Here is a 15583-nt window from a genome sequence, read left to right on the forward strand (position 1 = left end):
GTTCGCAGTGCAACACGCCAACCGCTGCACTTCCGATCATTGCAAACACACAGCCGCACACACATACACACACACACACTCATTGCAGTGAAAATATATCTTCTTGATTTATGCTACAATATAATTGAGTGCCTCTGACCAAAACATCCAGAAAGCACCCTATGTCATATACAAAACTATTTTTATTTTACAAGGGAAGGCCCGCTGAGCGATATCGCTCCTTTTCAGAAGCAACCTGGCCCACAATCAGAATCGGAATCTTTATTTATCCTGGAGAAGCTCTTTTTCATACTCATCCTGTATTTCACAGATGTCCAGTACAAATGATAGCTCAACTTAGTGGCGTATCACATGGTAATGTATTATACTCCGAATGTTGGAGGTTCAGTCGACTTGAGCCTGGACAGTGTTGGAAAGGTGGCCACCATGCACAATAAGTTGCTATAGGTGGCTGCGGGACTGTGCCACAGCATTGAAATACGGTGTTTTTTCTGGAAGACTTTGCTGTTTTTTCCAGGATTTTTGTCTGTTGCGTGTAGTCACTTTAAGATGTTTCTTGTTCATGTTTTTGTTTTTTTGTAGTTGCACCCGAGTCAAGAGCTGCATGGCTCACAGGGCTATACCTAATACATGAAACTGAAATGGTGATCGCAAAAGGGCAGTGCAGCAAAATCCATTGTCACGTGGCTTTCTGTGCTCCTATATTAATTCTTCCCTCCTTCACCAACGTGCATTGACCAGCATGGTGAAGTATGGGGAAATAACCTCTACAACCGGCTTGTTGTGTTATACATGCACAAAAAAATGTGTTTATATTTATAGTTACATAATGCTCAAAATAATTTCACCGATGAATGCCAGTAAAAGTGGCAACTGAGGTATCCTTTGCAAAACTTCAACAGATGACACCAACTAGATCATCAGAAGCTGCTGGTTTATGTCAGCGATAAATTTACGTGCAGATATTTTCTACAACTAATGGTGGGTAGTTAACACGCTGCGCTATGAACCCGGTGACCTGAATTTGATTCCTAGCCTGTGGCAAGCACCCTTGTGATGGCTTTCCACATTCGCAGCGCAAAAGCAATTGTCATCCACCCGCTCCCTCACCTGCCGGGACCGCCCCTGGCAGCTGCCGGCCCTGATTCTTGCCGAGCGCGGACAGCATGGCGTGCTGCAGCTGGCGGGAGGGGCCCGCGTGCTGCGTGTACATCGAGTAAATGGAGCTGGAGTCGAGCGTGGGCGGTGGCGCCTGCTTGCGCGGCGACTGCGACCTCTGCAGGCTGTCGGTCGGGCTGGGCGAGGGCCGAGCGGCGGCCACCAGGACGCCCGGCGGCGGGGCGACGTCCGCCCGCGCCTCCAGGTAAGGGCCGCTGCTGCCGCTGCCCCCGGACTGCAACGAAGGTCTCGGGCTGCCGGAGGTGATCCCCTGCGGTCCGGGCTGCAGGTACGACCTCGCTTCGCCCGCTTGAGGGTAGCTGCCGCCGCCGCTGCTGCCGCCACCGCTCGTGCTGCCGCAGCTACTGGACGCCTGCTGCTGCGACAGAGGACTTCCGGACCCCAACTGGTATTGAGGTCTTGGGCCGCTGCCGCCACTGACGAGGGATGGCGGGTACACTTGCGACTGCGTGTACGGGATACTGCTGCCGACACCCTGCTGCTGCTGCAGGTAAGGGCTGCTCACACCTGACTTTGACTGGGCGAAGAGCGCGCTCGATGGCGGCTGCATTGGGGGGTGATAGGGCTGCTGGAGGGATGAGGAGGACGACGAGGAGCCAGTGGACAGGGCAGGGGAAGCTGGGCGCGGTGGCAACTGCGTCTGGGGAGCCAGCCCGCTGGGGGGTACCACGATCCGCTGCTGGATCTAGGGAACGATGCCAGCGGGAACACGAACCCAGGTCATTACTGGCAAGCACACGAACAACGCATGTCGGCGCTACCTTCATCCAACATAACTCGGTAAAAAATTTCCACTTCATGCGACTCGTTATTCAAACACCACTTTCATGTAACGTCATTAAACTCTGAATGATATAACTTGGCAAATAAAGTTGATAATTGAAGTGAGATGCAAGCAATACAAAAGGTTCAGACCCATGCACATTACGACTAGTACATGGTGTGAATATTATTTTTAAAACAAAATCAATTTAACGTGTTATAAATCTGCTATCATTTATACGACTCCTTGGCACGCCATGTTCCAAACAGCCCTCTTACGAGCTCTCGTAGATTTCTTAGTGCGAGTAGAAAATGCACGATTCCATTAAGTATGCACTGGTAACATATGTTTAACCCCTCCTTAAGAATGTTAAACCTGACAGTTCTATTGAAGTAACATAATAAAATGAAACAATTCTCACGACGTTTCGGCCACAACGCAAGCAGCCGTCCTTCACCTGAGGACGGCTGCTTGCGTTGTGGCCGAAACGTCGTGAGAATTGTTTCATTTTATTATGTTTTACTTTTATTATTTTATTACTTCCCTTCTACGTGACTTTACCGAAAAAACCAAGAAGATGAATCCCTGCAGTCACGAAAGCTTTAAATCGAAATGTAACATACCTCATTTGTAAGAATGTCTGAAATTAAATCATCCTAGGCCAATGTACAGATTCTTAATAATTTTCATGAGCCAGTTATGGCTATTACAATTGTGAAGCATCAGCATACATTACTTTAAAAATATCGATAATTTATCATGTAAAACTCAGAATCCGAATCATTTACAACTAGTACTATGTTTAATTAATTAATTAACAAATGCCATTTATAAATAAACAGCAAATGCCTGCTTAAAGTAAAATGTAGGCATGCAACAACAGATCGATTCAGCAGAAAAAAAATCCATTGCTAGGCTCACAAAACTAGCAACGAATCTTGCTTGAAAGAGTTAAATATAAAAGATGTGTTCACGCGTAAAAATAAATTCACGTAAACCCTACAGCAAACTAGAGATTCAACATTCAACGTCCAACCGTTCATTTGAACGTTTCTTTAATGGAATCACGAACCCCCCCAAAGTGTGACATTTCCATGAATCGTGAGGCAAGGGTGGTGGGCGGTGTGACGGCGAGAGGGGGCCTTGGGTAATCATCACATGCCAAGTACGATTCTCTGTTCACCTGTCGTGAAGTGCGGGGCTGGTCTTGGGAGAACTGCTTCGCCGGCTGCCCAGGCCAAGTTCCATTGCCAGTCATGGCGGGGCCCACCGAACGTTCCCCCAGCGTGCCACCGTTGGGTCTCCGGTCCAGAGTTCCGCCCATCGGCAAGGCATACTCCTGAGGTCCTGGCTGCCTGGGCCGTACTTGACCTTGCCCGCTCACCCCAGCCCAACTCTGTGAGAAAAAACAAAGAGACGTGCGCGTTTCGCAGTAGGAGGCTTTTGTATAATTAAATACGGTGTGGAGGACACGAGAAATAATCATCAGCAATCTTCATCGTGAAGTCTTTCGACAATACCGGATGTCTCCGCGCTGTTTAAACTGATTAGATTATAGATTGTCAATCGCACAATAGATTTTCGCGTCTAGGGTGAAAAGCGCAACCATTTAGCTTCTTTTTCTTGTACCCGCATTTCAAATTCATAATTAGCATTTGCAAATTACCCAAAGGTCAAATTCTTGAAGTGTGCGATTAATAAAAGTGTATAATTAGCTTTAATTATCCACACCCACACCTCGCTTTGTGTTTCGAAGCGAGCAGTTGAATGCCGATAATTAAGTTTAATTGCAAAAAACTCTCAACGCACGGTTAACTCTGAAGCACGTTTAGGAAAAGTGCATGTACGCTTTGTACACATCAACAATGTTTCTCGCTTACCTGTCTAATGCTGGACGGAGGCTGAGAGCTGTCAATGAATTCTGTCCTGAGCATAGAAAGAGTGCTGGCATCTACAGAACAAGAAGACGGATTCAGATATACGTATAAGACATAAAAAGAAACGATTTTTTTTTAAGATGTTATTTTAAGCATAGTTTAATTTGGAGGTACATTTGAAAACACGGTGGGTATATGGAACAGCTCGAGCCATGGGCGTCGTGCTGTGGGGTGTTTGGCCAAAAACTTTGAGTAAACATTCAATATTAAGTGCACAAATGTCAGGAAACTACTTGTCGGACTCCCTCTCCGATTCCATGTCTGTGTGACGCGCCAACCAAACCTGCCCTCAAGTCACTCGGCTGCATTTGGGTACCACCAGATGTGTGCGTTGGATTTGTATATGTAAACATGGATTTACATATCCAAACTCTGCAGGCGATGCAGACATAACTCTCAAGAAGTGTTTTTTTAATCATCGGCAGCCACAATCAATGCACTGTTGAATGAAGGCCTCCCCAAGTTGTTGCTGTCTCTCATGGACTTGCGATGTAACAATCCAACGAGTCCCCCCATACACGATCTGAATTCATCGCTCCATCTCTAAGGCGGACGTAGTTTCAGGCGCATTCCCTGGCATCCTTGGCTGCCACTCCATTGATATTCTCGACAACCGGCCACCATCCCTTATCGTGATGTGCCCTGGGATTGCAGTCCTCAGGTGAAGAACAGGTCTGTCTTTCCGACAGACCTGTTCTTCACCTGAGGACGGCTGCTTGCGTTGTGGCCGAAACGTCGTGAGAATTATTTTATTATGTTTTATTTTTATTATTTTATTATTTCCCTTCTACGTGACTTTACCGAAAGAACCAATAAGATAAATCCCTGCAGTCACGAAAGCTTTAAATCAAAATTTAAACTGATGTTGTAACCCGATGTGTTTTTTTTCTAATTCACGTGTTCTTCTTTATGTCTCTCAATGCGATTCCAAGCATACACCTCTCCAGGCCTCTGCACCTTTCAGCTTTTGTTAAATTTCATTCGTGAACATCAATGTTTCTAAATCATACATCAGAGCAGGTAATATGCACTGATTAAAAACAGAAATTTTCCGTGTTAAATGTCTATCGCTTGTGCAGTCACTTCCACCCTTGTGCAATAAAGAACATGGCAGGTATTTAAAAGAAATCTAAGTTATTTTTGACACTTGTGATAAATGGGTCAACCAAAGCGCGCTTTGCTGTCACACCCGGGGTGTCACATAAACAAGTGTGACATCCAATGCGAGGCCATAAGATTTGACTACTTCCACGTCAGCTCCACATGTTGCCATTAATGTCAAATTTCTAAGCAGCACGACACTGTACGGTGTCGACAAGTATTTCTACATTAAGGGATACAGAAATAACTAACGTATTCCGCGACCTAACATCATCCAAGTCAATGTAAAACGGATTGAACGGTGCGTGTTCAGCGTGCGATGGTAACATGTGAAAGGCGACACTTCCGTGTATTTGTGGGCTCATGAATTTGCATGTTGCGGCACGCTTTAAGGCAAGGGATGCGGTGAAACATGACGAATTAAGGGGAAAAAAAACAAGACTACAAGTGTCAGCGGCACCTGGAAAAGCCACGACATTCCACCAAAGAACACCTGCAACTCTTTTTGTGCAATGGTCTATTGGGTTCAGCTCTGAATACTTTCCCCATCCGAAGAAACACAGCAGCGTACCTCACGCGCTTATGGCGCGACGACTAATAACAATCTTGGCACTTGCAGTCAATCAACACCCACCACATCGTTTTCCACACCCCCAACAACATTATACGTTTCCCAACCTTGACCTAATTTAAATCTTCCCTCCCTGCCGCAAGTCAATATCACGCCTAATTTTTCTATACCGCCAGTTACGTTATAATTCGTCGTGTGCATGACATTAAACTTCAGCAGTTAATGGCGTCACTTATAAAAACACTGGCAAGGGAGTCAAAGTTATGGCTCAAGATTCCAACAATGGAGTGAGCTCTTGAGATAAAGCGATGGGGGTAGTGGGATCAAATGGGATGGAGGGTGCAAGACTATAAAGGCCTGCCCTAAAATAGAGAAAACTAATTTCTTTCCAACTGCTGTTTGTGTTTAGTTTGCTGTCCTTCCCCCGCATCTCCGATTAGCACGGTACACCATACTTTCCCAAAACTGGTCAGGGTGGGTTGGTGAAGTGGTGGGGGCAGGCAAGATTGCTTCAGATATCACTCGTCGCTAATGTTAACCATAGCCAGCAATAATATAACTGGGTTGAGGTGTTCATAGCGCAGTGCACTAACTGCTGCCACACCACTCCCAGAAACAACATCATCATCATCAGTTATCATCACAGCAAGCAATGGGAGCATGAAAGCATCAAAAAGAAAGTTGAACATCGGTCTTCACACACAACTACAGATACTAATTACAAATTAGTAGTTCGCATCCGCATGACTCAATGCACTTATCGAGCGTAACAATCAATTTGAATCGATGTATCGTTACGTCTTAGCCTCAACTATGCATCTCGGCATTGCAGACGCGACGTACACCACCGTGCCCGCTATGCGTCTGGCGGCACAGTGCCGCGTGGTTCACCGTGGCTGCCGGGAGACGTTGCCCTGCCTTGGTTTGCGAGCGGGACGTCGAGACTCGACTCCTTCCAGTCGGCGGAGCTGAGCGTCGCGCGGCTCAGCGTGGAGGACTGGGTTTGGCTGCCACCCAGCCGGGCCCCCTCGCTCGCTGCGCAACACAAGAGAGCGCACGATGATGCACGAGTGCACGCAACCATGTGAAGGGTCATCTGTAATTATTATCACCCGCTACGCTGGAGGGGGGGGGTGGTGGTGGGGTGAGGGGTGCAGAGGAGGGAAGGGGGAGGCGGATGCTATGTCTCCCGGATTGCATTGGTAAACAGCAAGCGGTCATGGGTGATGAATTAGATTGTTAGGTAGAAATAGTAGGAACCTAAAATAGAGGTTTGTGTTATTTGACCACTGATATTTCGTAATTGTGTTCTAAATCTAACATAAAATACCAAAGCTTTCATGTAAAAACATTACAGTAAATAAGTAAATGAATTGTACTCCACAATGACAACCGGCATATCCCAAATGTGTAAAAAAGGATTATTTAAAACCTACAAAAAGCTATCATAACTCGGTGAACTACATAAATAAACCAACGTGTTAAAAACGACTCTGTGACGGCATGTTTTTTTTTATACCGGCTGACTTTGTTTTTTATCACTTACGAATCTTTGATATATTCCCTTGATTTCCACTGCTTGCATTACACAAATCAAATGAATACTGTGAAGCAATTAAACTGCATTTCGTCTTATTCCAAAGCATCTCATGACAGGAAGAGGTGAGAGTGCAGTTGGGGGGGGGGGGGGGGATCAGCAACAATAATGCTAATTATAAATGAACCCGGACAGTATATTGTTACAAGCAATTTGAAATGCAAACAACTATGCAGTTAAAAAAAATCTACTTCTAGAAAAAGCAGCAGTATATAGGAAGCTCAAAAAACAAGATATAATGCAAATGCCCAGCTGCAGATTGTAGAGTGTAATTTTCATATACAGGAATGCAAACATGCAAGATCAATGTTCTAACGATTGATATATTAGCAGCCAGCTAGGCAAAAGTTTACAGCCAATATTAATAGAAATATGTTAATGACAGAAATCATCATGAATCAATCAAGAGAGAGAAAGAAAATTTCAAGGAATATGATCAGGCATACTCTTTGGTTTTTTCGGTAAAGTCACGTAGGTTAAACAAACACAAGCTTCCGTCTTCAGGTGAAACCGTCACAGTAAAAATGCTATATCAAGTACTTGATACGTATTGATACATCAAATACTTGATACAGCAATTTTGCAATGAGGGTTTCACCTGAAGACGGAAGCTTGTGTTGCCTCCAAAACGTCGTGATTTAATTTATTTGTTTTCTTTTAACCTACGTGACTTTACCGAAAAAAACAAAGAGTATGGAATCCTTGCAGTCACGAAAGCTTCAAATCTAGAATATGATCATGCTTTAATTATTCCTGCAATTTTTTTTAACGTGCAAAATTGTTTTGGGAAAACAAGGCAAAGGAAAGCATCGCGGAATTTCTATGAAGGATAAAACATACTCTCTGTGGCCCCAAAAAGTGGTTGGCCTTGCTTTGTACTCATGTTCGCAAAATCCAGGTCCGATTCGGCCCAAAATCCTTTAGGCTTTAAATCATAACGTGTGACCCCTGTGCAAGGGCAAAACCACATACAGGCTTACGCACTCAGTACTGCTCAACATTATAATACTGCAGTGTGCTAATAAAGTCAGTTTCCATCCTCTTTGCGCGTACCAACAGCATAAATGCAACGCTACCTGTTTTATCAATTACTTTGCACTGTACGTAGTGGAAAGACCGGTATATTCACAAATATATTGTTTGTGGAATGTATTGTGTGCTGGTTATGTATTACTGATGATGCCTATCGTTGTTGATTGCTGTATATCCAAATAAGTAAGGACTCTGCTGGTGTCAGCATATCATATATGATTATATCATACGAACATATGTTACTGTAGATGACTGTTAGTCTACGTGAGGAGCGTGGTATTTAATGGGTGGCAGTTACATGTAGAAAGAATAACATTGCAAATAACAAAATATAATTTCAGAGTGTACAGATCTGATTTTAACAAACCGCGTCAATCTGTTTAGAGCAGTCTGACATAGGCATGAATCCGTCACAGCTGTTAGCTGTGCATGTTACTTTGAAGCTAAACTCAATCACACTGCTCACCCGTCCTGAAAATGTTTGTGGGCAATAATGTTAGCCTGAACGGTCCCCACTCTTCACCACCAACTCACACGTAATAACAAGAGCAGCTGGGCTGTGCGATTGCAGCGCGGGCAAACCCTGTCACTCACCCTCTCGCGCGGCAGTTGTGGGGAGGCCGTATGCCTCGCTCCCGGGGGTCCTGAAGGCCGTGGTGCCATCGGGGGGGCCCAGGTTTGTAATGAAGGGCCCTACTGCCGCCACGCGGCCAGACACGGCATTGGGGATTCTGCTCCGTTCCGGAGATGGCGCGATAGAATCCTACAGTCATAAACGATCAAAATAATAACAGTGAAAACAATCTAGCTTGATGTTACACACGTGAGGGCTCAACACAGGCAACGCTATTTGACAAGATGCCAATAGGTTGTGCTTTATTGCCACAATAAACGGAGACCGATGCAAAACCACATGGATAGTCGATCGTTTCAAGCAGTGATGGGTGCAATTGATTCCAATATATGGTTATGTTCACGCTTAGGCCTTGAATTGATTCTGGGATTGATCAGCCAAAAAACTAATTCGGCCCAACCCTGTATGAAATCAATCCACAACCTTCCACAAGTTCCAATTTTAACGTGTTTTTTTTCTTCTGCATGCCTTTTTGATAAGATGTGAAAGCAAGTAAAAATGTGCGGACGTAAAATACACTAAACTTTCTTCACAAACAATATATTATTACGTGCGAAGGTTCACACACCCAACATTTGTATTTATGTGCTTGAACACAATGTAAAAAAAAATACAACACGATGCCTTCATCAATGTGCAAATAGCTTCTTTTTACAAGCTGGCCCTCATTAAAAGCAGTCATGGTTCTTTATCGTGCGCATGTGATTTGGTCACGACAACAGCGCACAAGAGGTTTACTGCTGCCAAGATTGCCGAGCGATCGTTTATTTTCACAAGCGAGCAGGAAGGACGGCGGGTTAACGTTGGTTGTGATGAACACCGCCACAGTGGAGCTGCTCGGTCAATCCGACATTTACAAACTTACGAAGGGCATGCAAAATGAAAGCTCCACTTCCTGCCCTTACACACACCGATGATCCACAGCTATAAAAGTAAGCGGGGAAAAAGTTATGATTTACTGCATTGTGAAGATAATTCACGAGCGTTTAAATATCAATGTACTGTACAAGCGCCACCACAAAAATAAAAATTTATCAACTTCCAGGTGCCACCAGACCATTTTCAGTCAGACCACTCATAACGCAAGTGAACAGCTCGATGTGAAAAACACGATCATTGCTCTACCAGCAGTAAAAACAATGAACTACATCAATTCATTGCCGTTTAACGCAGTTAACATGATGCGATGCCATCGAGGTGTGAGCCCAGCCCAGCATGGGGAGGAACATCACGAAAGCTCGCGCCGAGAGGAAGTGCTGGCACACACACACGTTAGCCGTCGATCTCCGATACAGAATTTGATACCGATGAATGGTACGTGCAAGCTGAAAGTGAACAATCGCACCTCCGATTAGCACGGTTGGCTACGTACGACGCGAAAAAAGTCCAACTCGCGCACACACACACATTATAAAACTTGCAAGGGAGACCTGGGAGCTCACCGTGCCCCCGGTGCCCAGCTTCTTCTTCAACATCTGCTCCCGAAGCTCGTTGATCCGTCGCTCCATCTCGGCCGTTGCACCATTGCGCCGGTGCTGCTGCCTCTGGTTCTGCTCCTGCTGTAGACGGTTCCTCGTCTGCAGGACAAAGGGTGACGCACCTTAGCAAAGCCACGGTGCACTGCACCTGCAGTGCGGAAACTGTGGCGACTTCCTATTAACCGAAACTTCTATATGCAACATTCAAGAATTGTAATGAGAATTGCCCAGGGGGCTGAATGAAAATATAATTCCAGTGTTTTCTTTTACGTAGACACCAGTGTGAACTGCTTGGCCAAGCGAAATGACATGTTTACGTATTAGGATAGCTCTTATAATAATAATAAAAAACAGGTAATCATCCACCAACATGTGAAGCTATACAATATAATTTACGGGAAACGGAAAATAAAATGTGTTCGCATTATTAGGACCACATAATGATCCTTTACGTATACATTCAGGAAATCAACACGGCAAGTTACAATTTCCACCGCATGGCACAGGAAGTAAAGAACCAATTATGTATACACAAGGGGGCCCCCTACCCCCTTCATTTCCACACTTCAAATGTAGATCCTCAAAACAGCATAGCCTCATTAAGACGAACACAGCTTGCTTAAAAGGAGGCCCTGTCTTGTTTGAGAGAAGACTACATAGTTTGTGTGGGGAGTTATTTTGGTTGACAGCTGCACAAAATGTCCTATTCTTGCCAAGAGTGTGTTGGGCTCGTGTACACATGCTCAAGGGACAGACGGTTCCATCGGCCAAACCACAACTCTTTGTAAAACAACATCAACAATTTTCGACTGAAGATTGTCTTCAGAGATAGAACAAAAACTTTATTGGTGACAATGCACCATGTTAATTCAGCTGTTATCAAATGATGATTACAAAATAAGTGTCCAATTGGTTATATTGCAAGGTTGCATTATTGCTGCATCGTTGTCGGTCAGACAACTATATTAATAGCTACTTCCTCAAAACGGAGTACAGACTATCCTATAATGTAGGATTTATTTGAAAATATCTTGGTGCTCAAGAAGTTATTCAGTGGTTATGACATGATACCCAAATCCCCAGATCACTCAACAGTCTCCCAGATCACCAGCGGATCAACTTGTACAAAGCAACCTTCATTGGTTTTGCCCCAGTGGTCGTTCAAGCCATAGTCTACCATTCCCACCTCCAGCCTCATCTCTTAAAACCATTCTTGGCTTCATCAATAACTGACTTCCCTCTAATTAGGACATCAATCTCTATTCTCTGGATAACCCATCCCCCCCCCCCACGATGCTTGTAACCCTCCTTTGTTAAAAGTTAAATTTTAGCAATCAACGCACTTATTTTACCTCCTATAATTGCCTACATGTACACATCACCTTCTGTACATCATCCTTGAATTATGAATGTATGTTAAATTTCACAAATGTCACATGACAATCACATAATACAATTAAAGCATCATACGAAATCAATTCATATAATACACAGAACCAAGTATTCACTATCACTTGCACACTATTGTCCTAGACGTGCATCAACTTAACATACTCTCGCAGCTGTAAAAAAAAAAATGTTTAATTGATCTCAATATTAAATATCCGTGTGCTACAGTGGCCCTGGCGTTAGAGCAATGAGCCAGCACCACTACGATCCTGGGTTGGAATAAGGGCATCCACCCAAGATTTAACTGAATGTTCAAGTGCTGCAAGTTAAAGATCTCAACCTGGTTAGAAAATTTCTGTAAACCGCCCCTGCACCCCTAATTTTATTGGTCAAAATTCCAGCTCTGAAAATGGAAAACACCAGTTGGACTGCCATTCGAGGAATAATTCTCCATAGCAGACAATTCTGTGACACGGGGTAATGCCCTGCTCTGCGAGAGCTCCAAATGGACACGGTTTCATGACATGGATGCTGACAGCACAAATTGCATGAAGCCGTGAATGAAGGGAAAGGATGCAGAATGAAAAAGGGAAAGGATGCAGAATGAAACAGTTTTAGCCTCGGATTGCGAATATTCACGCGAAGACAAGTGAGGGTAGGCATGTGTCGTGAAGATAAGATGCAATTTGGAGGGTAACAATGCAGAAAGAGTAGAGGGAGACTGAGGGCGAGCTGGAAAAATAAGGTTGAACGAGAAAAGCGGGATGGTAGACGTGACGAGAAAAGAAGAACGGACCAGAAGCACATGAAAACAGACATTTCCGAGCAATTGACCCCAAGCATACAGTGAGACTTTTGGCTTAGAAGGAAAGCAAGAAAGGAGGAGGAAAGAAAGTAAGGAAGGAAATCATAACTAAGGAAGAAGGGAATGACAAACAAGACAGAAAGATGAAGGAAAAAAAAATAAAGGAAAGAAAAATAAAGTAAAAATGACCATCAAAGCCGAATGCAAAGGCGGAGGCACGAGAAGGCTCGCCCCACCTGCAGCTCGCGGTAGAGACGGTCAAGGTCAAGCACCGCCGAGGCCAGCTGCTTGCCGAGGTTCGCGTGGCAGAAGCCGTTGGACTTGCCCTTGCGCAAGTCCTCCAGCTGCTGCGTGAGCTCCTCCACGCGCGTCACCGCCACCGACAGCTCCCGCTGCTTCTCCGTCAGAAAACTGTTCATCACAGTCAGCTCCGACACTGCTGGGGCAGAGGCACGGGGGCGACACGGGGGACGCGCGGCGGGTGGGAGAAAAAGGGACGATGGTGAAGGGGGAGACGTGGGAGTTGATAGCAAGATGGAGTTGACTGGCGTATTGATGAATGGTGCTATGCAAACGTGATGATGTCAACTTGGCACCATTGTCAGAATGACTGACTCGTTTGTAGCTGAATATCGTGCAAAATGCAAGTCGGTCAATATTTTTTGTAGTTTTTCGACTATGAAAGGTGGACAACTACCCAAAAACAGACTATTAAATACCTTTATGCTATAAAGCAATGTTATGAGAGCGAAGGGGGTGGTAAGTTTGTTTGTGTTAATATACTATTTCCAAATCAGTTTTTCTTTTACTTTAAAGGAAAAATAAATGTTGTCAACAAACCAACATGGCACATGACATTATACTGCCAACACATAAAATGTTTTATTGTGTTTAATACTTTGAGAATTACATTATTTCATATGGAAAAACGTAGTATTCATTTTTCAAATGATGCTTTCTGCACTTTTATTGATCACACGTTAGAATCCGAAGTTTTGCTGTACTTATTTAAACCCAAGTATGGTTGGAGCAGAATAGATTTTGTTGCACTGCCCTCTGCTGCCCTCCATGTAGCATAAGACACCTGTTTTATGCACGGAGATCACTCATCCAAGCACTATCTGAAATCAACAATGGTTAGCTTCTGAGATCTGATGAAATCAGAGCATTTCTGGTGAATCAGAGCATTTCCGATTTGGTCATCGGGTTCTAACCAGATAATAAATGAACATTGTGCATCTCTCTCTAACTTATATGAAGACCGTGTATATATGCAAGGATATTGAACTTCTTTCGCACCATCCGTAGCCAACCGCACTTAAATCGGGAGGTGTGGAGAAAGGAGAAGAAACAAAACACAAAAAAAACAAATAGTTTTCCAACTTGATGCATACATGATGAGGCATAATGAACAAGCACAACTCACAGAGATTATTGTTGAGCAGCTTGGGCTGGTCCACCTGGCCTCTCATGGCACGGATCTTCCTGATCTTGGCCTCCTGGCTCTCGACGCGCTCGCGCAGACGTTGCAGCTTCTCCGCTTCACCGAGGCCTGCCTGCTGCCCCTGCTGCTGCCTCATGTGCTGCACACGCTGCTCCTGCAATCGCACCAGATATGGGGGGGAGACCGCTTTGCTCAATCCACTGCTGGATGAAGGACTCCCGCCCCCCCCCCCCCCCATGTTGTGTCGGTCGATTGCCACGCTGGTCAGTGTTGGCTGGTTAAGATTCAAATACAACCCGTGGCTAAGAATCAAACTTTGGGCACCGGGTTCATAGTGAAGTGGAGGGGGGGAACAACCGTTTGTTTTATAATAATGATTTCCATTGTCCCGACACCAACAATTGTCTTTATGGAGCCGACAATGACAGCACACTGAGCCGCAATCCTCCTTCCAGCCTTATCTCACTGGCCAGGAACATTGGCCACATGATGTAAAGGACTCGCTTGTTTAATCAACGTGTTCCTGTTTGTAGATGAAACGAGCCTTTTTTAATCGAAATTTTAAACACACTTCAAGTGATGTTGTAACCACGGGTAAATTATTTGAAAAAATAACATTTACATTGCACTAGTTTACTTTTTGTATATTTACATATAAATACACATATTTGAGTATAAATAAATCTTCTTAATCCATTACAAACTTGTTCCACTCATCATTTGACTTAAATTTTGCATAAGAATTTATCCCCCAAAAAAATTTAAAACTGCCTGGATGCAGAAGTTTTTTGACAAATATTCAGTCACATTATATTTCACGAGACCAAATTCAAAACCAATAGAATCCAGAAGCTATGAAGCTACTTTCAATTTCACTTTGGAGATAAAACATTCAAACCAATAACAACCTGGAAACCCACTGTTGAACATTACATTATCAGTTTGTCTTGTTTTTTTTAATGAATAAATTGAGCTGGGAAATTATTTGAAAACACACACATAGGTGGGGAAAATTAGGTTTTCTTTTTAAATAGAATTAAAACGTATCTGAAACTGGAGCAAAGGCAAATGGTTACATCAGAGTATAATGAGGTTATTAAAGCAGATTTAGAAAAGAACATTTTCTGCTATATGAGGTCAGGCGACAGTCCTGCCTTTTTCACCATTACAATTATTGCACACACATGCACAGAGGCGTTGCTGTATTTTCTCATTACAGTTAAGAATAGAAAATCTGCATTAAAGAGAGCGAGAAATACATCACACTACAAAGAGTTGACTCAATTGCCATTGCGACCTATAACCACATACTTTTACCATATTCCCCGGATCATAAGACGCTCCGGGAAGTAACACGCACCCCAAACTTTTGTCCGGTGTCAATAAAGCTATTCAGATACTGGTCTAACAAAGACTCCCCGTATAAATTTGATTTAAAGCTTTCGTGACTGCAGGGATTCATCTTCTTGGTTCTTTCGATAAAGTCACGTAGAAGGGAAGTAATAAAATAATAAAAATAAAACATAATAAAATTAATTTTATTTTATTATATAAAGTCACGTAGAAGGGAAGTAATAAAATAATAAAAATAAACATAATAAAATTAATTTTATTTTATTATATAATAAAATTATAATAAAATTAATTTTATTT

The 15583-nt window shown here is 43.6% G+C and overlaps 1 protein-coding gene across 3 annotated transcripts in view; it reads right to left on the reverse strand.

The window, feature by feature from the left end:
• LOC144728805 (apoptosis-stimulating of p53 protein 1-like) overlaps positions 1-15583 on the reverse strand; it is a 50739-nt gene that overhangs the window by 14048 nt on the left and 21108 nt on the right. For 2 of the 3 annotated variants that reach the window (XM_078608466.1, XM_078608468.1), the window contains 9 exons: positions 13913-14084; positions 12723-12922; positions 10257-10391; positions 8775-8943; positions 7989-8096; positions 6443-6586; positions 3823-3893; positions 3126-3338; positions 1111-1864 (listed from right to left, as the gene is read on the reverse strand). In XM_078608466.1, the coding sequence (XP_078464592.1) occupies positions 1111-1864; positions 3126-3338; positions 3823-3893; positions 6443-6586; positions 7989-8096; positions 8775-8943; positions 10257-10391; positions 12723-12922; positions 13913-14084 (1966 nt within the window). The remainder of the gene's footprint in view (positions 1-1110; positions 1865-3125; positions 3339-3822; positions 3894-6442; positions 6587-7988; positions 8097-8774; positions 8944-10256; positions 10392-12722; positions 12923-13912; positions 14085-15583) is intronic. The other variant, XM_078608467.1, reaches the window with a different exon arrangement.

The sequence above is a fragment of the Lampetra planeri genome, chromosome 30, assembly GCF_965212315.1.
Source record: "Lampetra planeri chromosome 30, kcLamPlan1.2.h2, whole genome shotgun sequence".
Classification (NCBI taxonomy): Eukaryota; Metazoa; Chordata; class Hyperoartia; order Petromyzontiformes; family Petromyzontidae; genus Lampetra; species Lampetra planeri.